We start from the raw sequence: 22,885 nt of genomic DNA, 5'->3' as shown, positions 1-22,885 counted from the left end.
AATTTCAGCTTACCAACACTGGCTTTCAGAAACTTATTTCCAATTCTCTGGTCCATTCCAATGGCTGTTGCCACCTCTTCTATATCAGCTCCTGTTGCTTCACAGAGGGCACTTATAGAGTTAATGCTGCTGATTCTCTGTGCTAGAAAAGCATTTGCTGCCTTAAAAGAAAAAAAAGGAAGAATACGATGAGCTAAAATAAAAATTTTATATATCCGTATTATATTTCATTGAGTTGATCCAAATTACTGAGGGAGATATAAAAGTTACTGACGGGCTCAATTTGCGTAGGCAATGGGTGGGTTGGTAAGGGAAATTTTTTTTTTTTTTTTTGCAGCACGCGGGCCTCTCACTGTTGTGGCCTCTCCCATTGCGGAGCATGGGCTCCGGACGTGCAAGCTCAGTGGCCATGGCTCACGGGCCCAGCCGCTCCGCGGCATGTGGGATCTTCCCGGACCAGGGCATGAACCCATGTCCCCTGCATCGGCAGGCGGACTCTCAACCACTGCGCCACCAGGGAAGCCCGGAAAATGTTTTAAATTAGAGAAGAAGATGAAGAAAGGGTAAAAGAAGGGAAAGAGTGATTTTTTACATTACTATTTTAATTAATTACATTAATAGTAATGTAATTACTATTTTCTTTTACATATTCCAGAATATTTTATACCCAAATATTTGATCCCCTTGTGAATATTATTTCATAATATACAAGAATATTATCTTCAAAAGCATATCTTTTTATTAATGTTAAGAAAGTACCTGTGTAGCTTATCAGGGTTAAGAGAAATAAGTCCTTGGCTTTAAATTTAATAGAGAGTTGAGTGCTGTGTACCAACCAGTTTGGAAAGTTCTGAAGACCAAGTATTAGTGGTGAGGATCTTTTCTCTGGGAACCCAGTGCTCATACACAGCACACAGTGCCTGCACAGCTCTCTGACCCTCTGGGGTTTCATCCCCTCCAATCAGTACTCTGTCTGGGTTCTTCAGGTCCTTGATGGCTGTTCCTTCTGCCAAGAACTCAGGGTTGGACAGCACCTAGACTCCCAACACAAAGGAAAGTTTTAAGCTAGAATTAATTACGGACAACTTTAAAGCATTGATATTTACATAAGAAGAGCCAGATTCCAATGCTTCCTTTTTTTATACCTGTAAATTCAAGTTGGGTTTTGTGTTTGCATCAAATATTCGACGAATACTCTCTGCTGCCCGCACTGGGACTGTGCTTTTCTCAGTCACAATTTTGTACCCGTATGAGTTTTGCACAATGCGTCTAGCACAAGCTTCAATGTACTTCAGATCTGCTGCGCGGCCTTTCCCCATTCCATAGGTTTTGGTTGGAGTGTTCACCTGATGAAAGTATACGGGATTAAGAAGAGAGTATGAGATATTCACTGATTACAAGATATGCCCTGGACCATCAACTGACTAGTCAACTGGGCAGTTAACATCATTAGGAGCCCTGGTTTCACCCTCTATTAGTTCCATGGAAATAATATTTTATGAGAACTCATTCAGTACATTTCTGTTGAGAAGCTACTATATATGTGTCAGAATCAGGGCAGGCAGGTTCCAAGCTAAGCCTGCAGATATAAAGATGGAAGAGACTCCAAAAGGAGTTCACAGTCTGAAATGAAATGTAAGTTTTCTCTTTCTTCCTCTCTTGATGGTATGTAATATACTATCCTGGTCTTTAAAACTAAACTTTAAACTCCTTTTTATTCTCCTTTTTTATAGACCTATATCAATAGGTTTTTTTAAATGTCTGCAGTATCATTCACAAATGCTTTCTTGGCTCATTAGAGCTAGAAATTATCTAGCGCCTTCAGGATACAGAATACTATGTGGACAAAGACTATCATATAGAAAGAAAAATAAATCACGAGTCCAGAGTCCACGCATTTAGTTTTGGCTTAGCTGTATCATGTAAACTTGGAGAAGTGTGGCTGCCTTTGTCTCAATGACCTCATTGGAAAATGAGAATAACACACTCTCTAAAATCTAACACACAAGTTTTATAACACTCTCGTAAAAATGAAAGTACTCTGAAAAGTCTAAAATTCTATGTAGGAATAATTTTTGAACCAGTAAGTAGCACCAACTGTCTTCTCTTGACAAGCTTATAACTTAATGGGAGACTAAATAAAGGAATCAAGCCAAAATAAATCAAAACGTGAAGATTGGGTTGAGGTGTAAAAAGCAGGAGGAAAAAGTGGTTTATACGCATGGAACAACTTAGGAAAAGACCTAGACATGGAAGTAAGGGTGCAGTGGAACACAGAAGGGCAAAAATGGTTAATGGGGTAATGTGAAACATGTCAGAGATGGGGATGATCAGATGGCTTCCCTGGGAAAGGAGCTCTGAAGATAACAGTTGAAAACTGATTCAATAGTATAAAACTATTTCTACCTGGAATTTGCCTAAAAATAATTTGGGTAATCTGGGGTGAGAGGAAAGGGAGAGAAGTAGTAAATAAATCAAGATCAGCCATGAAAACTGTTGACAATGGGGTTCACTATATTGTTGGTTTCATTTTTTGTATAAGTTTGGTGTTTTCCACAATGAAAAGTATACAACAAGCACATTAAAAAAAAAAAAAAAAAACGGATGCAGAGAATAATGGGAACTAGGTAGGAGTTAGACTACAATAAATTACCCTAACAGGCACACAAAGTAATAGCTTGGAAAGATTTAAGGCAGCTCAGGCTAGATCGGCAGAGAAGCAAGCGTAAAATCAGCTATCTGTGCCAGACCACACTAAGGTGAACTCTATTGCCTTAAGAATAGATACTTAAAAAATTTTTTTTTCATATAGAAATGTCCCCTATTCCTATTCCAGGCTATGGTTATCCAAATGTCAGACTAAGGTAACTTCTTGATTTTCTCCAAGCATCTAGCTACTCCAAAATAATTTCTCCTTTTCTATGCCTCTACCCTAACCTCCTGCAAGCTTAAGTAGAAGATTGGGTAGGTGAGTCATAGAAGTGGCACCAATTTCTCTGAAGCAATTTTAAAAAAGAGAGACTGAATTCATAACACAGTTTTACCAAGGGTTTCATTACTACTTTCTTCTGGAGTTCCTATTTCTTCACAATACTGCTTTTGTCTCAACACACAATCAATTCAAGATCATCTCTGCTCTATGGGCCCCATGGTGTTTATCTCATGGAACCCAGTCAAAGCTCACACCACTGGCTTTCCCTTTATTCCTTAAGGCTGTACAGGTCTTGAGTCATATAACACCTTAGCTCAGCCACCAATTAGTGATAACTATACCATTACACACAGAATATTTGAGTAGATGGTTACCAGGACAGCAAGAAAAAAGTTACCTTGGTTCAAATATTGAATTATCAGAGTGTATTCCCAAGCATTCATTCTACTTGTTTCATCACAAAGGTATAACAGTTAAGCCCTATTATGAGCTGAAGGTGTCTGTGGACTAGCCTAATAACCTAAAAAACATGTGCCAAGTTCTAAACAATTAATTTAAAATGACTTTTGGAACATAAACTCATCTAAATAGGAGATGCCTGTAAGTTTGCAGCAAACTTTACCTGATTCTTTTTATCTCACTTCCACCGCTGCAGGAAGTGAGATAAAAAGAATCAGGTAAAGTTTGCTGCAAACTTACAGGCATCTCCTATTTAGATGAGTTTATGTTCCAAAAGTCATTTTAAATTAATTGTTTAGAACTTGGCATATGTTTGTTAGGCGCAGTGGAAACAAGAAATGATGAAATACATATACTATCACCATATGTGCTCACACATGCTCACATGTTACCAGCACTTCCTAATTCTAGATCTCATATTAGAAACTTTCTCTGAACTTATTTGTTCAATGACCTGAAATGATCAGATGATTATAGAGTTTGGTGAAGTGTTGGATAAAGTTAGTGACAATCAAAATTCAACTGGACAAGTCTATACTAAGTAATGCTGTGGCTTAATACCAATGGCTTTACTATTAAAATACAATGAAACTTCTATATAGACAAGAATACATTAAAACTCACACAGCAAAGGAAAATACTTACAGAAATAAATACAAGATCAGCTTCTTTAATGGCATCATCAATATTGGTAGAAAAAAATAGATTTTTTCCTCGACAGGATTCTACCACTTCTTTTAGTCCTGGCTAAAAAGAAAAAAGAAGTTGTACATACATTTTACCAGTCATATGAGATAACCCAATAGTATAGAATTACATTCATTAAGGGGAAGGTCATGTGTAATTTAAAGGTCTAGATTTGCTCTCAAATAACACCTCTGTAGAAAAATCAAAGATTATACTGGTACTGAAGGCCATCAGGTGTACATTATGTAACAAATAAAGCAAACCTGAACTTGCCACAATTAAAGCAGCAGATTAATTTAATGCATGTCATTCTTTACCATGTTCCGGACTTCTTCATAAGAGTTAACAATTAACTCCAAGTATCAACACAATCATCAGAAAAGTCAAGTCTTTGTGGTTTCAAGCAAACATTTGATTTTGCATTGTCACTAGAATACAGGTTTTTACTCCCAAGAATTCAGGCCATAGAATACAGGCCATTCAGAGTGGCTGTGAAATAGTCTTTACTCTACACATACATAAATATATATATTTTTCTAAGTCCCATTATAAGAAACACTTCTATTAAAAAATTTGTTACTTTTCCCATACAATTTAACAGGAGATATAATTAAGAAATTTGAGCTGTACAACACCACCTAACAAGTATTCTTGACTCCACCCCCCAAAAAAATCAGGTCTAAATCTGATCAGACCAGTCCAATCAGCAAAATCTGTTTATCTACAGGATAAACAACCTGGTTTCTTCAATAAACAAACTGAAGAGAAAAACAAAGAGAGAAAAAGAGAGATTAAAATATTGTGGTCTTGGGACTTCCCTGGTGGCACAGTGGCTAAGACTCCATGCTCTCAATGCAGGGGGCCTGGGTTCAATCCCTGGTCAGGGAACTAGATCCCACATGCATGCCGCAACTAAAAGTTTGCATGCCGCAACTAAGGCGCCAGCGAGACACAACTAAGGAGCCCTGGAGCCACAACTAAGGAGCCCTGGAGCCACAACTATGGAGCCCACGTGCTGCAACTAAGACCCGGCACGACCAAATAAATAAATTTTAAAAATATATATATTGTGGTCTTAGGGAATTCCCTGGCGGTCCAGTGGTTAGGACTCTGTGCTTCCACTGCAGGGGGCACAGGTTTGATCCATGGTCAGGGAACTAAGATCCCACATGTTGTGCAGTGAGGCCAAAAAAAAATATATATATATATATACATATATATATATAATATATATGTATATAGTGATCTTAAAAGACAGTTAAGTGATACAAATCTATTGCAATATATGGCTCTTACTTGGATTCTGATTCAAATAAACCATGGAGGGGAAGGACATGTTTAAGAATTCTTAAAAACCAAAGCAAAACAGACCTTTTCTCCTGGGAGAGAAGGTTCAAATAATATCCAAAATATTACGAATGTATAGAAAACTATATAGCAAAGTAAAAAGTCAATTCAGGGGCATAGGTCTAGAATTATATCCAGAGGTAATTCACTTTTCTTCATGGTTCTGTGAACTTTTAACATAAGCAATCAGAGAAAGTGTAAAATGTAAATTCAAAATTTCTATTAGTTTGGCTAAAATGTATAACAGGACCAGCAAAATATATGAACCACTGCACCATGAATATAGTGTCACTAATTATGGCAACTGGTTCCTTAGTTATTTTGACTAGTTTCTAGAAAATAAGAGTAAAAGGTTATGGAGTTGGAATTTTACAGAGAAGATTTAATTCAATCCTATATAATCTCCTAACATTTAAATTAAAGTAACCTAAAATCACAGCAACACAGAATTTATACTAAGTCTTAAAAAGACCTCAAAATGAACAACTACATTACTCCGTTAAAATCAATGGGATATTTGTAGATAACCAAAATGGATGCAGAAGCAGTTGATAATATATGTTCTACCTCTTATTAGATTCATTATGTAATTTTCATAACTAGTATTTAGAATTTATATGGCACTTTTTATGGAAGTAAAATCCTTTCACAGGATAAAATTAGCTTTCATTTTACTCAGAAAAAGCAAAGCAAATTATCCATTTTGGCTTTTTAGAAGTAGTTATTACATTGTTTTTTTAATGAACAAAGTTAACAAAAAAGCAATGACTATTCAATAAAAATGGCAACACAAAACAGAATGTTTTCATTGTTTTTTTTGTTTGGGTTTTTTTGGCCACACCGTGCAGCTTGTGGGACCTTAGTTCCCCAACCAGGGATTAAACCCGTGCCCTTGGCAGTGAAAGTGCGGAGTCCTAACCACTGGACCACCCGGGAATTCCCTTCATTGTTAAATATTAAGAGTTTCTATTATGCTGTTCCCTGAGTAAAAACTTGAATATCTTATTACCATATTTCATCTGATAGTCATTACTATTTACTTCTCAGGTGGTAAAAATGACTACTTTTTTATTAACATAGTTTTGACCCATAAAATATAAGCCTATAAGACTAGAAAGAACAACAATGAACACATAAATTCATGGACCCTAAGTACATTTAGCTGGGTTTTTTCAATGTAGCCTGGTAATCTTTTTACTTGTCCTCTCATTCTGAGATTACTGCTCCAACCTCCACTACATCATCTTCAGAGTAGCTGGCATCCCACCTTCAATTGAGATGACCAACGTTTCAGTCACTTTTATTTCCTGTTCCCACCAACAAAACAGTATCTTCATCCACCCTTGTTTACTTCCCTCCAGTCTGAGAAAGAGGCTTTCAAGGCCAATTCCTCTTCTTGTGTTTTTGATACCATCATCTTTGCTATTTTTCTAGACTTTATTCCATCAATTAGCCGCTTTCTTCTTATACTTTTTTTCTTATACTTTTGACCTTTCCTTCTCTATGTGATTTGTCTACCTTAGTTTATTAACAAGCTTGATTCTTTATCAACCATAGGAAAAAATATAATTTTTAAAAATCACTGCTTTTGTGCTTCTCTGGTGGCACAGTGGTTAAGAATCCGCCTGCCAATGCAGGGGACACAGGTTCGAGCCCTGGTCCGGGAAGATCCCACATACCATGGAGCAACTATGCCCATGTGCCACAACTACTGAGCCTGCGCTCTAGAGCCACGAGCCACAACTACTGAGCCTGTGCGCCTAGAGCCTGGGCTCCACAAGAGAAGCCACCACAATGAGAAGCCGGCACATCGCAACGAAGACCCAATGCAACCAAAAATAAATTAAAAAAAAAAATCACTGCTTTTACCCTGTGTCCCTCTCCAGTGACCACCCCCTTTATTTCCTTCTAGTTAAACCTTTTAAAAGAAGAGTCTTACTCCTTTTCTACACTCTCTCACTTCTTCAATCTCCTACCTTTTGCAATTGTTCTTGTAAAAGTTACAATGGCCCCCATAATACCGAATTTCATGAGTATGTCTCTGTTCTTATTTCTCCTGTGTTTGGCAGAATTGACAGCTTACTCATTCATTCAGCAAATACTGATATTTGTTGAGCACTTACTAAGTACTGGTCACTGTGTTCATCACTCATAATCAAAACATATACATCTTTATGGAGCTTGCGCTACTAAAACTCTTCTGGTCTTTGGTTCACCTTCTCTGAACTACTCTTCAGTGCTTCTCTAAGGCATTTCTCCCTCCACCCCTCATCAAACATTAGCATTTTGACCCCATGCTCTGTTCTCTCTACAGGCTCTTCTTGGGAGAGCTCAACTACTCTGACTTTAACTACTGCCTGCATAATTTATTTTTTTAACTTCCTGCATAATCTTAAGTTTACATCTTCAGCCCTGAATTTCTTTTTTTTTTTGGCCATGCTGCACAGCTTGTGGGATCTTAGTTCCCTGACCAGGGTCTGAACCCAGGCCATGGCAATGAAGGTGCTAAGTCCTAACCACTGGACCGCCAGGAAATTCCCCAGCCCTGAATTCTTGAATATCATTCTAGATTCCTTCCTCTACTTCATCCTTCTTGAATCAACAATCAAGTCTGATCATATTTCCTTCTAAATATTTCTCTTGGGAATTCCTTGGTCATATAACAGAAGCCGCGGGGTAAGGCCAAAAAAAAAATATCTCCAATTAAGTCTAGTGAGTTTCAGACTGAATGGAGCCAGGGTGGAACAACTATCAACGAGGCTGTGTACTCAAAAGAGTTCATTAAATATTATAATTACATATTCGTTATCTTTTCTTTATCAGTGACCAGGAGTTAACCATTAGTCACCAAAAGAGACTCTCTGATATTAAAAATTGGTATTTACAATGAAAAATCAATGCCATAGATTTTTATAGTATCATTGAAAACAAATATCTGCTTGGTTGTTTTTTTTTTTAATTTTATGTATGTATGTATGTATGTATTTGGCTGCGTTGGGTCTTCATTGCTGCTTGCTGGCTTTCTCTAGTTGCGGCGAGCGGGGGCTACTCTTTGTTGTGGTGCGCGGGCTTCTAACTGAAGTGGTTTCTCTTGTTGCGGAGCACGGGCTCTAGGCGCGTGGGCTTTAGTAGTTGTGGCGCGCGGCGTTCGGTAGTTGTGGCTCACGGGCTCCACAGGCTCAGTAGTTGTGGCGCATGGGCTTAGTTACTCCCTGGCATGTGGGATCTTCCCAGACCAGGGCTCGAACCCGTGTCCCCTGCATCGGCAGGCGGATTCTTAACCACTGCGCCACCAGGGAAGTCCCTTGTTTGTGTGTTTTTTAATGCATAATAGAATATACAAATTTAAGGAGGAGGTTGACTGCAAAGGTATCTAAGGTTACTCTGGAAATAAAAATATTTCTTTGCCTTGTCCAAGGTAGATCAGTATAAAATCACAAGTAGTAACAATATCTATAAGCTACTCAATAAAGGAATTCAGAAAGCAGCATAAATTCTGGTTAAACCTGCCATTTGTTTTTCTTCTTTTATAGTTCTTCCTGTTTGACATTTCACATAACATTTTACATCTCCTATACGGCCAAGGAAATGTGCAGGAATAGTTACAGTTTTACAACATAAAATAAACAAAAAATGGAACAAAGGCTTAACGTATCTTTGAAAATGGATAATTGGGACACACAGTTTTGTTTTGTTTTGTCTTTTTAAATACACGCTACAGAAATCATTTATTTTCTTCTGATTTATAAATTTCTTAAGCAGGTGTCTTTTAACAATTGATGTGTAAGAAAGACACATGAAAATTATAAGACTAAAGTCATTTACTTGCTAAGAGGAAAATCATTCTACTTGTTAAAAAGATTCCTTCTAGAATTTTAAAGTAGCAGTGCCATGTTTTTAACCTCCAAAGTCAGCTGGGTTGTTTTTTTTTTTTTAAAGATTCCATTTCCTTTGCAGGATACAACTAAATAGTGCAGAAGTAAAACAGCTGCTTCGGTTGTCATCATCTAATTTTGTGGAGTAGACAGATTAAAAATGAGATAAAAATAAGACTTTAAAGACCAAATAATTACAACCATTAAATAAAGCCAATACAATTATGGGACATTAGAGTTCTGAGAACTCAGAAGTTGCTTCTAATGAGCACAATGCTAGCTAGACTTTGAAATCTTTTATATTCTATTTAAAGAGATTTAAAGAAGAAAAAATTTATTCATGAAATAAAACTGTGAAACAACAAGAAATACTTTTGTTTGTTTATAAAAGCTAGGTTATTGAGAAAAACAAGTAAGATGTGGAAAAAAAATCATCTTAGATCTTAACTCTTTTAATCTAACTATATATCCCACCTGGATTCAATATCAATGTAGAACACACTATTTTCTTTTTTGGAGGAATTTAACTTTTAATTTTAAAAAAAGTAACAAGAGTATAACATGGCAAATTCAGATCATCTCACTTCTTTTGTGGCTTACTATTGTTTTTATTTGGGGTTTTTTGGTTGTTATTTATTTATTTTTATTGAAGTATAGTTGATTTACAACATTGTGTTAGTTTCAGGTCTATAGCATAGTGACTCAGTATTTTTGCAGACTGTACTCCATTATAGGTTATTACAAGATGATGGGTAAAATTCCCTGTGCTATACGGTATATCCTTGTTGCTTATCTATTTTATATACAGTAGTTTGTACCTGTTAACCCCTTACCCCTAATTTGTCCCTCCTCCCTTCCTTCTCCCCTTTAGTAGCCACAGGTTTGTTTTCTATATCCGTAGAACACACAATTTTTTTTCCCATTTATTTATTTATTTATGGCTGTGTTGGGTCTTTGTTGCTGCGTGCAGGCTTTCTCTAATTGCCTTGAGCGGGGGCTACTCTTCGCTGCAGTGCGCGGGCTTCTTATTGTGGTGGCTTCTCTTGTTGCGGTGGCTTCTCTTGTTGCAGAGCACGGGCTCTAGGCTCATGGGCTTCAGTAGTTGTGGCACATGGGCTCAGTAGCTGTGGCATGCGGGCTTCAGTAGTTGTGGCTCGCAGGCTCTAGAGCGCAGGCTCAGTAGTTGTGGCACACGGGCTTAGTTGCTCCGCAGCATGTGGGATCTTCCCATATCAGGGCTCGAACCCATGTCCCCTGCAGTGGCAGGCAGATCCTTAACCACTGTGCCACCAGGGAAGTCCAAACACACTATTTTTAATTTAAAGCACTGAAGTCTTAGGAAAAAGAGTTTCAGATTTCAAATAATAGAAATAGTACTAATAATAAGAATCTGGCCAGGGAATGTGCCTGGCCAACTAATTTTTTTGTTTTCTCCAAGAAAAACATCTAAATCCAATATATTATAGATAGTTTATACTTTTTTCTAGCTCAAGATAACCTTTTTATTTTGTTTTTATGTAAAATTTTTATTGAAGTAAAACAAAAATACAGAAAAGTGCATAGATTTTAGTATAGAAAAGTGTATAGCTCAATTTTCACACGTGAACACACTTGTGTAACCATTATCCATACAAGAATTAAAAGAACATTAACAGGGAGTTCCCTGCTGGCTAGTGGTTAAAATTCTGGGCTTTCACTGCCAAGGCCTGGATTCAGTCCCTGGTTGGGGAACTGAGATCCCACAAGCTGTGCAGCATGGCCAAAAAACCCCCAAAACAACATAAACAGTAAATCAGAGCCTGCAGTATGCCCTCTCCTAGTCTCTACAGCCCCTCAAACTACCATCATGCTGAATACTATCACCAGAAATTAGTTTGCCTATATTTGAACTTTATACAAATGGGATTATATAGCATGGACTACTTTGTGTCTGACAACACATTACTTTTGTGAGAATTTAAACATATGCTTGCATGCAGGAGTAGTTCCATGGACTTTAAATACAGTATAGTATTTTACTGCAGGATTATACTACAATTTATGTATCAATTCTATTGCTAATTAACATCTAGGTTGTTTCCCATCTGGGGTCATTATGAATTACACTGTTAATACCTGTCTTTTGGTGCATAAATGTATGCCTTTCTGTTGGATATACACCTACAGGTGGAATTTCTGGGTCAGATATTCACATTTTCAGCTTTAGTAAATACTGTTGCACAGTTTTGCAAAATGGCTGTACCAGTTTACGTTCTGACCAGCAGTGTATAAAATTCCAGTTGCCCTAAATCCTTGTCAGCACTTGGTATTATCGGTAGTGATAATTTTAGCCATTCTGGTACATTTTGTGTTTGAAAAGTAGAGTATACTGCTGGCATAATTAATTACTGAATGACTGGATATAAATATGGCTCACAAGGTTTCAGATGACTTGCAGCCCTTTTATGGATATCAGAATTATAAAACTCTTAAGTTATCTTTCCAAAATGTTTTTTAAAATGTTTTTAAAAATTCCCCACGACCTAATATAGTAGTAATGTTATGTTTATATAACAGGAAAAGAAATGCTATAACACTGAGATATTTAAATAACTATTATGGGAAGTTAATCTGGTAGAGGAAGAAAGGGTAAAGTACAAACAGAAGCTACCACACACACAGAGGGCTTTTTTTTTTTAATTCTAAGTCTGATTCAGATATTGGTTAATCTGTGATGTTAAGTGGCTACTACTCTATAGGTACTTTTTCATGGATTTCTATTCATAGGCCTATAAATAGCAGGCAGATTTATCTTTCAGAGACTTCCCCTTCTAAAGATCACTTAAAGACTATGGTTGATAAGAGTCTTATAAATAATAAAACTTTTCAGAAAAAAAAAAGAAAAGAATATATTAATGTTGGAGAGAAAATGCTACCCTCAAATTTTCAAGTGCTTCTCTGTATGTCAAAAGCATAATATCATGAACTCATTTTACAGTGAAAATTTTTAAAAATGGAACCCTGCTTAATAAAATAGAGGCATATTTTCCTAACTATGAGTTCTCTAAATTCACAGAAATTTTGAAATTCCAATTTAAACAAATTTGTGGTACTAAACACTGAATATGAAAGATACCATTTATTCATCCAAGGTTTACCTGATATAATAAATACAATCACCCAAAAATATAATACTTAACATGAATTAATATTATAAACATCCACAGTTTTTTAATTTTTACAGATGTCACTTTTTTTTTTTTTTTTTGCGGTACGTGGGCCTCTCACTGCTGTGGCCTCTTGCATTGCGGAGCACAGGCTCCGGATGTGCAGGCTCAACGGCCATGGCTCACGGGCCCAGCCGCTCCGCGGCATGTGGGATCTTCCCGGACCGGGGCACGAACCTGTGTCCCCTGCATCGGCAGGCAGACTCTCAACCACTGCGCCACCAGGGAAGCCCCAGATGTCACTTTTTAATTGTACTATTACCATATGGTAACCATACTAACAAACAAAATTAGAAAATAGAGAAGATAAGAAAATTACCCATAATCTCACTCCACTAATATAACCATTATTAATATTCAATATACTTTTTTCTAGGCATTTTCCCTGAGCATATTTGACATAATTATAATTGTAATGTCCATAACATTGTGTATTTGTTTTTTCATTTAATTTCTTATCAGTTGAAGTCATAGAATTTTATATTAAAAGTAAATTACTTAGCAAAAAGAGTAAGAAAACAAAGAGCATAAGAACAAAGCATTGTTTAATATGGTTTACCTCATAAATAGGAAGTGTAGGAGAGTTCCATGCATTGATTCTTGATTCATTGACATCAACAACTGTTACCCTGATTTCAGGGCACATATGAGCAATGACACTACATGTGGGTCCTCCAACATAGCCTGCACCGATGCAGCAGATCTTCTTAATTTCAAACATGATTGTACTAGAAGGGAAACAGTAAGACCGTCCAACTATTGAGAACAGAAAATTTAAAGAAGTCACACTGCACATTCATCACCCTTTATAAAAACTGTCAAGGTGACAGATACTGGAAAGATTTCCTACATTCACACTCATTAAGAATTATGAAAACAATGATAATAAAAAAATAACATTCCAATTGGATGACCTAGCCTGTTCTCAGCTGTACCAGCATGAAATAGGGAAAAAATTATAGTTACTGATATTACTAAAGAAGTGTCACAAAGATTATAATGACCTAATATAGAAAGTCAAGAAGCAAAATAAAACCATACTTAATCTTCTAACACTCTAGGGTAACTTTGATTGCTGAGGGAAAATTCAAGGGTGAACACACCAGTGCAATTCTTGCTTAACTAAATGCTGGTGTACAAAGGTCAGCTTTACAACAGGTTTAGACTAAAATGACAGATATTAAGATTAGTTCCTAAATCCAGAATTGGCCTCTGAGATTATATTCCCTGCACAATTTGGTTTCAGCAATTCATTTTTAGGTACTAGACAATGATCTTAAACTCTATTTCAACTTTAATCAGAAACCAGGAGATGGTTAAAAGAAAATAATTTCTGTAGTTAGCAAAGCTGTTACACAGATTTTCATGGGTTTTTCAAAAACCAGTGAATTGATTCACTCAAATCAAAATGACAAGGGACTGAGTTATATGTAAGAATTTCAGTTTATTCAGTAATGAGAACGAGAACGGTCAAACTGATACGATTCTTAGAATTTTTGTCCTAGAGAGTTTAAGCATTTGTTAGTATATTCCTGCATGGATCAGAGAAGGTACTCTGGAAGGCTGATCTAATTACAATGCCTGGCAAGTATATCTCTATTATGAAAAAAGATACACAAAGCACATAATTAAGATGATCCAATTCCCTTTGGTCTGAATCTGTATTAATCAAACAATGCTCTAATCTTCGTTGGTTCTCTGGGTAGACTTCCCAACTGGAAGAGAATGAGCTGACAACCCAAACAAGTATCCTGGTCTGTGTTAATAAGCAAGTAATCTGGCTTATAAATTGATCTTTAGTAGTTATGATTAGCAGATATCAACTCATAGAGTCTGATCTCTAATGACTTTTTTTTTTTTGGCTGCATGGCTTGTGGGATCCTAGGTCCATGACCAGGGATGGAGATCAGGAGTCGAAAAATAGCCCCCCCCCACCCTCACTGGCAGTGGAATAGTGGAGTCTTAATCACTGGACTGCCAGGGAATTCCCTCTAATGACTTTTTTTTTTTTTTTTTTTTTTTTTTTTTTGCAGTACGCGGGACTCTCACTCTTGTGGCCTCTCCCATTGCGGAGCACAGGCTCCGGACGCACAGGCTCAGCGGCCATGGCTCACGGGCCCAGCCGCTCCGCGGCATGTGGGATCTTCCCAGACTGGGGCACGAACCTGTGTCCCCTGCATCGGCAGGCGGACTCTCAACCACTGCGCCACCAGGGAAGCCCCCCTTCTAATGACTTTTTAATAACCTAAAAGAAATGGAATTTTAGTAAACCAGTAAATATGAACAGAATTTGGAATCTAATGATTCCCCAAAAGAAAGAAATATTCTTAGCAATATACATACAAAGAAATATTTTAAATGTATTTTTATTTTGAATAGGTAATAATTCATATGATTCAAACATTAAATCTGGGGAATTCCCTAGCGGTCCAGTGGTTAAGACTCAGCGCTTTCACTGCCATGGGCCCGGGTTTGATACCTGGTCAAGGAACTAAGATCCCACAAGCCAGGCCGTGCGGCCAAAAAAAAAAAAAAAAAAAAAAAATTCATTAAATCTCTATAACAAGGTAAACACTAAGAAGCCACACACTACTCCATCCACATCTACTTTGCTATCCTCTACTTTGCTTCTACAAGCAACCTCTTTATTAGTATTCCAAGATTCACCTTAGCAAAAACACTGAGCCTAGAAAAATTTACGTTTAGCAACCATATATCTTTCTTCACCCTTCTTCTGCTTTTCAGTTCTGCCCTTCACACTCTCCAGGCCTCAAGGGCCCTATACATGAGGAGAATGCATGGGGAGATAGACTGCACTGGGATTGCTAAGTGGCTAAGACTGAGCTGGATGTTCTGAAAAGCTCCCACCTGTGGGAGGGACAGCTGGCCTGGAGCAGGCTTACCAAAGATGTGTCTCCAGCATTCACTGCTGCTGTCCCCACCTCTACAGCAGAAAAGTCTTGGCATCTGGTTTCAGAAAAATTGCTTCAAATGGCTTCAGGCTTATTCCCTTCCTCTCATTCATGAAAAATTAATATTCCCAATTTAAGGATTTACTGTGTGGGCACAGCAGAGAATTTGGCCATAGAATAACATAGGTCCTGACACTCCAGTACTTAACAATTTATTCAGCAAATAATTCAATTGAAAAATGTTTATTAAAGACCCCACTATGTAACAGCCACTATTGTTCTATGTACTATAGATACAATAGTGAACATGACAGATACAGCTCCTACCTTTACACAGTTATATTCTAGTAGGAAAGCACACAAACAAAATTATGGCAGTTGTGGTAAATTCCACATAAAGGAAATAAACATGTAGCTAAAAGAGAAAGATTGTATATGGGGAAAGGACTATTTTAGTTAGGGTAGTTAAAGAAGGACTCTCTGAGAAGGTGACTTTTAAACTGACTTAGGGGCTTCCCTGGTGGCGCAGTGGTTGAGAGTCCGCCTGCCGATGCTGGGAACACGGGTTCGTGCCCTGGTCCGGGAAGATCCTACATGCCGCAGAGCGGCTGGGCCCGTGAGCCATGGCCACTGAGCCTGCGCGTCCGGAGCCTGTGCTCCACAACGGGAGAGGCCACAACAGTGAGAGGCCGGCGTACCGCAAAAAAAACAAAAAACAAACAAATAAACTGACTTAAAAGATAAAATGGAGTTAGTTGCATCCAGGTAACATGGTTAAATTACACAAGGCAGTATAATCAATTAAATGACAAAATGAGGGTTAAAGTCCGGGGGGGGGCGGAAATCGAAATAAGAAAGTACCTATATCAAGGCAAATGTAAAATCTAAGCTTGACCTAAAGAATGAGTAGGATTTAAAAGGAAAGATAAGTGGGGAAGGCATTCCAGATGACAGGAAGGAAGTAAATAAGGACTTGAAAGACATAAATAAGGACTTATAGACAGAAATGAGTCCAGGCTTCCCTGGTGGTGCAGTGGTTAAGAATCCGCCTGCCAATGCAGGGGACACGGGTTCAAGCCCTGGTCCGGGAAGATCCCACATGCCGCGGAGCAACTAAGCCCGTGCGCCACAACTACTGAGCCCACGTGCCGCAACTACTGAAGCCTGCACACCAGAACAAAGAGTAGCCCCCGCTCGCCGCAACTAAAGAAAAGCCCACATAGAACAACGAGGACCCAACACAGCCAAAAATAAAATAAATAAATTTTTTTAAAAAAGAAATAAATGAGTCCAAAGAAGTGAGATCTGCCTAGTTGCACAAAAACGTGGGTGTTAAGAAGTAGTGAGAGGTAAAAATTGTCTCAGGGTGGAAATGAATTGGAAGTGGGTCTTGAATGCCCCTTTCAGGAAAGCATGACCATAAAAATCCATGAGGCTATAATTTAATAACTTAAGGTAACACAGCTGAAAGTAACCATAACAACCAAGGCATTAATATATTAGCTAAAATCTAATAAACTCCACTGAAGAAAAAAGGGGGGAGGGGGCAAAGGGAATGATCAGCTTGGAGCCTGGAAAAGGGGCATTAAGAATAAGAATGATAGGGCCTCCCTGGTGGCGCAGTGGTTAAGAGTCCGCCTGCCGATGCAGGGGATACGGGTTCGTGCCCCGGTCTGGGAGGATCCCATATGCCGCGGAGCGGCTGGGCCCGTGAGCCATGGCCGCTGGGCCTGCGCATCCGGAGCCTGTGCTCCGCAACGGGAGAGGCCACAACAGTGAGAGGCCCGCATACCGCAAAAAGAAAAAAAAAAAAAAAAAAGAATAAGAATGATGGAAAAAATCTTTAGAAAAAAAAAAAAAAGAATAAGAATGATGGGCTTCCCTGGTGGTGCAGTGGTTAAGAATCTGCCAGCCAACGCAGGAGACACGGGTTTGAGCCCTAGTCCAGGAAGATCCCACATGCCACGGAGCAACTAAGCCCGTGTGCCACAACTACTGAGCCTGCGCTCTAGAGCCCGTGAGCCACAACTACTGAGCCCCCGTGCCACAACTACTGAAGCCCACGTGCCTAGAGCCCGTGCTCCACAACAAGAGATGACACCGCAATGAGAAGCCCTCGCACCACAATCAAAGAGTAGCCCCTGCTCACCGCAACTAGAGAAAGCCCACGCACAGCAACAAAGACCCAATGCAGCCAAAAATAAATTAATTTTTTAAAAAAAGAATATGAATAAGAATGACACAGTGTTTATTTCAGCGCTTCTAAAGAGTGACACAGAATCTGGAAGTCAGAAGTGTTCTGGTTTCACAGAGGTGGGGCAAGAAAAAAGCTTTCCGAATGCTTGGATGGCACATTCCCCCCAAATTCTTTGTTCTGATTCCACTAGGCCTTATGAGTTCAGATTGCCAGGAATCATAATACTAGAAAGGGATGGCCTGGATTTGAGACATAAGTATTCCAGACACTGGAATAAAGTTTCCCTACTGTAATAGCAAGTTTCCATTCTAGAGTATCCATCAGTCTCTTATGAGCTTAGTAATCATAAGTTACCTAAAGCCTCATTAACCCTTAGGTCTGTGGGAGGAAGAAAAAAAAATCAACCTTCCAGATCTGCAAGGCTGAAGATCAAGTCCTGAACTGTGATGAACCTGGACTACCACTCACAGTAACCCCTTACTGGATAGGTGGCCTCTCTAATCAAAACCAGTATATCTGGAATACCGAAAAAGCAAAATCTCAAAGGATTTTTGGACCAGAGGATCTTGTGGTGTTACCACTTAATCCATAGCCAAGAGGTTATAAGGGCAGCCTATGCCCTCAGTCTCAACCAGAACATGGGTTGAGCCCATGATGAACTCTTGGGCTCAAGAGTTTTATAAGGTACTCCCAGGCTAACACTTCTCTGCTGCTGTTCACCTCAGCACCTAGAACAGTAGGCTCTCAATAAATATTAATTGCATGAGTAATTCAATAAGGGCCTATCTTTTTGAGATGAAGGCTGGTATTTGAATATCTTTATCTCAGATGCTCGATCAGAGTATTTCTGCAGATTGTCCACAATCCTATCAATCTTTCTTCTTTAGGTAGAACTTTAGCATGTCTTCTCAGAGCTACTTCTTATCTACCTTGGTTGCCATGCCATATTTAGCTTGCCTTTCAGACAGCAGCTGGGGTAAATTATTGATGGCAAGTGGGTCTGTATTATAGAACTGCACGTGTTTTAGGGTATCCCTGCGTTGCTCTTTCATATGAAGTATGAAGTATGGCTCGCAGATGACAATGGGAAAATTACTGAAGAAGATAGATGTACAATCTGTGCAAGTCCAAATAAATTACCACTTGGAAGTTTCAACAAAATCTTCAATAAGCTTTAATACGGAGCTTGATACAGTGTTAGTGATATACTTTGCCTGACACAGATATCTTCTGATTCCATTTTCTATTTCTACTTTTATTTACCTTCTGACCCTCTACTGTGCTGTCAGGAAAATGAGAATGTTTGCTTACTGAATGGGTCAGTTTGAAATGAGTTTTTACCTCCGTATTTTGGGAAAGTCACAGCAACCAGGCCATTCCAAAACTACTTTTCATCTAAAATTTTACAAATTCAGATCAATATTTCAGCCTAAAAGATGTGGCTAACAAATAGCGAAGCTCCTATTACAATCTAAACTGAATATAATCCCTCCACCTCCACCACTCTTCAGTATACTCTGTATAATTACCCAGTATCTAAGGCAATGGACGTTATAGCTGGATACATCAACTTCACACATCATCTTAGACATTTCCAAAAATTAAATACTAACAGATGCCTGACCCGGGAAAAATATTTAATCAGTGAGAAAGACTGTTAACCTCATATCTAAAGAGTATCATGTAAAACTGTGGAAACAGCAAGAGAGAAGATGGAGTATGCTTATTGGTTACAGGTTTTATGTTGGAGAAAGGAGTAGTACAGCAATAGGCGAAGAAATGAGATCCTTTCAATCAGGGTTGTCTATCCCTTACCTTAAACTAGATGCTAGGCACTAACAAGCACATATCAGAGCAGACAGTAACCTCTTTCATTTCCAGAACCACCCTCCGCTCCCCGCATCCCCCAAGAAACAGACCACTGTTGTCCATTTCATAGGGGATTTGAAGAAACTCAAAGACTCACTGTGTCTTTGAGGGCAGGCAGTCAGTGAACAGCTACTCCTCTGTATATCCCTGAAAAGTTCCCTACCAGTGAATCCCTCTTTTCTATATACCAAAATTCTCGACCCTACTCAATTATTTTCCTATATATAAAGAGGCATCATTTTTCAAGGTCTCACACAAACGCAATCTCCTGAAGCACCCAAGAAAGGCCTTCCCTAATATGAAATAAAGCCATTATATAGTGTGGCGGCCAACAATGGATTCCAGGACAGTCCATACAGATGTCACGACAGAATGAATGTCTTAGGATTTCGCCTTCAGAAGGGCTCCCTGGTTCGTTTTCTCTTTAGTTTCTTAAGAAGGGCGACCAGCGACGTGAGGAAATCAGCAGCCCTCCATGTGAGCAGATTCTAAACACAAACAAAAGACTATGATTCCGAGACCAAAATGGGGTCCCTGACCAGAGGACCACTTCCTTTGGTGGACGTTCGGCTTTCAGAGGCGCCAGGGAAATCTCATTTAAGTCGGAAAGTGGGGAAAAGCAGAAAGAGAAGCGGTTGGAAGACTCGCGAGTCTTGAATTAAAAGCCCAAGCTCTCCCTCTTCCAGGGCAGCAGATCCAAAAGACTATTCCCGCCCAGAGCCCAAAAGAGGAGACGGGGGGTCGTGACACTGGGAGCCTGGGACCGAGCGCAGGGAGCGACTGGAAGCAGCGCGCACACCCCGCCAGGCTCCTTCCACATCCCGCCGGGACCCGGGAGCATCCCCACGGGGTGGCGGAGCCAGCCCGGGAAAGGCGCTTACCCACTTCCAGGCAGAAAGCGGTAACTGCTCCAAACCCGACCGCTCGGACAGCTCCTCGCTCTGGGCCGCGCAGCCGCAGCTTCAGCACTCCCGCCCTGCTCCGTCTGATCTCCCCTCACCGCACACCCCGAGTCCCGGGCCCGAGCCTGTATTTAAAGGTCTCCACCCGAGAAGGCGGAGGCTTCATTCCCCCGCAGCCAAGCCCTCCCGGACTTTTCCCTCCGCTGCATCCCTGCTCCCCCTCCCGCCACTGTAGGCCGGGGCCCGCCCCTATTTCCTGCGGGCCCCAGGGGCGGTGGATACGGGGGCGTGACTAGTCGTCGCTGGGAGGGGCAGACCCCAACCCCCCCCCGCCGAGCCTGGGCAAATCCGCTCAGGCCAGCTCAGCGGCCCCGCCCCTGCCGCGAGCGGCGCTGGGGAGGGCTGCGTGCGCCGCAGGTCGGTCCCAGGTCGGCCAAGGACCGAGGGCTAGGCTCCTTGTTACGCCTAGGTCAGGTTCTAGTTTCCCGGTAGTCCAAAACCCGCTCTTGCCGTCTGGCCCCCGCTTCCCTCCCTGTGTCCCCTCCTGCATCACAGCGCTGAGGTGGTGCCGCGTGCGCGCCAGGTCAGCCATACTCTGGGGCTGAGGCCCAGGGGGACCGGAAGGTCCAGGCCCCCTTTCCGGTCTCCCCAGCAGCCTAGAGGGCCTGCCTCGTCTTTCGGCCCCCTAGACCCTGTGGATTAGACGTGGCCAGCGGCTTACTCCACTCCCACGCCTTCCGGTCCCATGGGTCCGCCGCACCCTCCGGGCCCGCGGCCCAGGGTTTAGTCAGATTACCAACGACCCACCGCTTCTGGGAAGGAGGCGCCTCACGTCAGAAGGATGCTGAGTCCCGTCATGACTGGACCAGTTAGTGATCCCCGTCCTGATCCCTGGGTAGAGAAGTGGGACAGCCCTCCTGCCACATTTTCCAAATACTCCTGCCAAATTCGGGATCTGAGATGTCTGTGCATGATATATAGCAGAGAGCATGCAAGATGTAAATGCCGCCTAAGAGGAAGTGAAATTAACGTATGGAGTCTCCCACTTTTAGTGAGAGTAGTTCTGTTCCTGTTTCCCCACTCCAAGGTCATCTTAAACGTCAAATTTAAAGAAAGAAAACACAGTCATGACTTTTTATTTCCTCTCATTGGATTAAGAATTACATCATCTAGATGGACCTACAGATTATCATGCCAAGTGAAGTAAATCAGACAAATATATGATACTGCTTATATGTGGAGTTTAAAACAAAAATGATACAAATGAACTTATTGACAAAATAGAAGTAGACTCACAGACATAGAAAACAAACTTATGGTTACCAAAGGGGAAAGGGGAGGGAGGGATAAATTAGGAGTTTGGGATTAACATATACACACAACTGTATATAATGTAAATAACCGACAAGGACCTACTGTATAACATAGGGAACTATACTCAAGATCTTGTAATAACCTATAATGGAAAAGAATCTGTAAAATTATATATATATATATATATGAATAACTGAATCACTTTGCTATACACCTGAGACTAACACAACATTGTAAATCAACTATACTTCAATAAAAAAATTTTTTAAAAAAAGAATTACAGGGACTTCCCTGGTGGCACAGTGGTTAAGAATCCGCCTGCCAATGCAGGGGACACAGGTTCCAGCCCTGGTCCAGGAAGATGCCACATGCCGTGGAGCAACTAAGCCTATGAGCCACAACTACTGAGCCTGCCCTCTAGGGCCCGCGAGCCACAACTACTGAGCCCACGTGCCACAACTACTGAATAGAGCCTGTGCTCCACAACAAGAGAGGCCACCACAATGAGAAGCCCATGCACCGCAACGAAGAGTAGCCCCCACTCGCCACAACTAGAGAAAACCCGTGCGCAGCAACGAAGACCCAACACAGCCATAAATAAATAAATAAATAAATAAATATTTTTTAAAAAGGGAAAAGCTTTAAAAAAAAAGAAAAAGAACGATATATTCCCTGCCTTTGTAAATTTTACTCTCTATGGGGAACATCAATCACACAGCTACATGTAAAATTATAACTTTATTAAGGAGAGACACATAGTCTTGTGGGAATACACAATAGAAGTATCTAACATAGTAGGTCAGGAATGCTTCTTCAAGTTTTGATAATTAAGCTCCTAAAGGAAACATAGGTATTAACTAGAGGAAACAAAGAGGGTGGTTAGAGGAATAAAAAGGATGAATGTAGGGAGAGCAATTCAGAGCTAATTATACTCATCAAGAATTAGAAGCAGCATGTCCAGGGTAGTAGTCATGGAGATTTAGAGCAAAGAACAGACTCAAGAGATGATCAGGGAATAAAAGTTATACCCCTCACCCATCTCACACCAAGGATGACACTATCTTGGCTTGACAGTAAAGGTTATTTTTGCCTTGCACAGATACATTTAAGGGAATGAATTTCTAGCTCAACTTCCACAGGTATTCTTTCCCAAAATTGATCTGCCCAAGAACAGTCCATTTTACA

General features: G+C 40.1%; 1 protein-coding gene across 2 annotated transcripts in view; it reads right to left on the bottom strand.

Moving 5' to 3' along the window:
* The window catches only part of UGDH (UDP-glucose 6-dehydrogenase), a 30,032-nt gene extending 9,429 nt beyond the window's left edge, over positions 1-20,603 (bottom strand). The window contains exons 1-6 of one of the 2 annotated variants that reach the window (XM_060110924.1): positions 20,366-20,603; positions 13,066-13,234; positions 4,037-4,138; positions 1,146-1,346; positions 837-1,034; positions 14-161 (exon numbers count right to left, since the gene is read on the bottom strand). In XM_060110924.1, the coding sequence (XP_059966907.1) occupies positions 14-161; positions 837-1,034; positions 1,146-1,346; positions 4,037-4,138; positions 13,066-13,227 (811 nt within the window). In that variant the 5' untranslated portion in view covers positions 13,228-13,234; positions 20,366-20,603. The remainder of the gene's footprint in view (positions 1-13; positions 162-836; positions 1,035-1,145; positions 1,347-4,036; positions 4,139-13,065; positions 13,235-20,365) is intronic. The other variant, XM_060110933.1, reaches the window with a different exon arrangement.
* Positions 20,604-22,885: the final 2,282 nt, after the last annotated feature.

Source organism: Mesoplodon densirostris, chromosome 1 (genome assembly GCF_025265405.1).
Source record: "Mesoplodon densirostris isolate mMesDen1 chromosome 1, mMesDen1 primary haplotype, whole genome shotgun sequence".
In the NCBI taxonomy this organism is placed as follows: Eukaryota; Metazoa; Chordata; class Mammalia; order Artiodactyla; family Ziphiidae; genus Mesoplodon; species Mesoplodon densirostris.
Note: the sequence above shows the minus strand (reverse complement) of the source record. Positions and strands in the feature narration are given on the sequence as shown.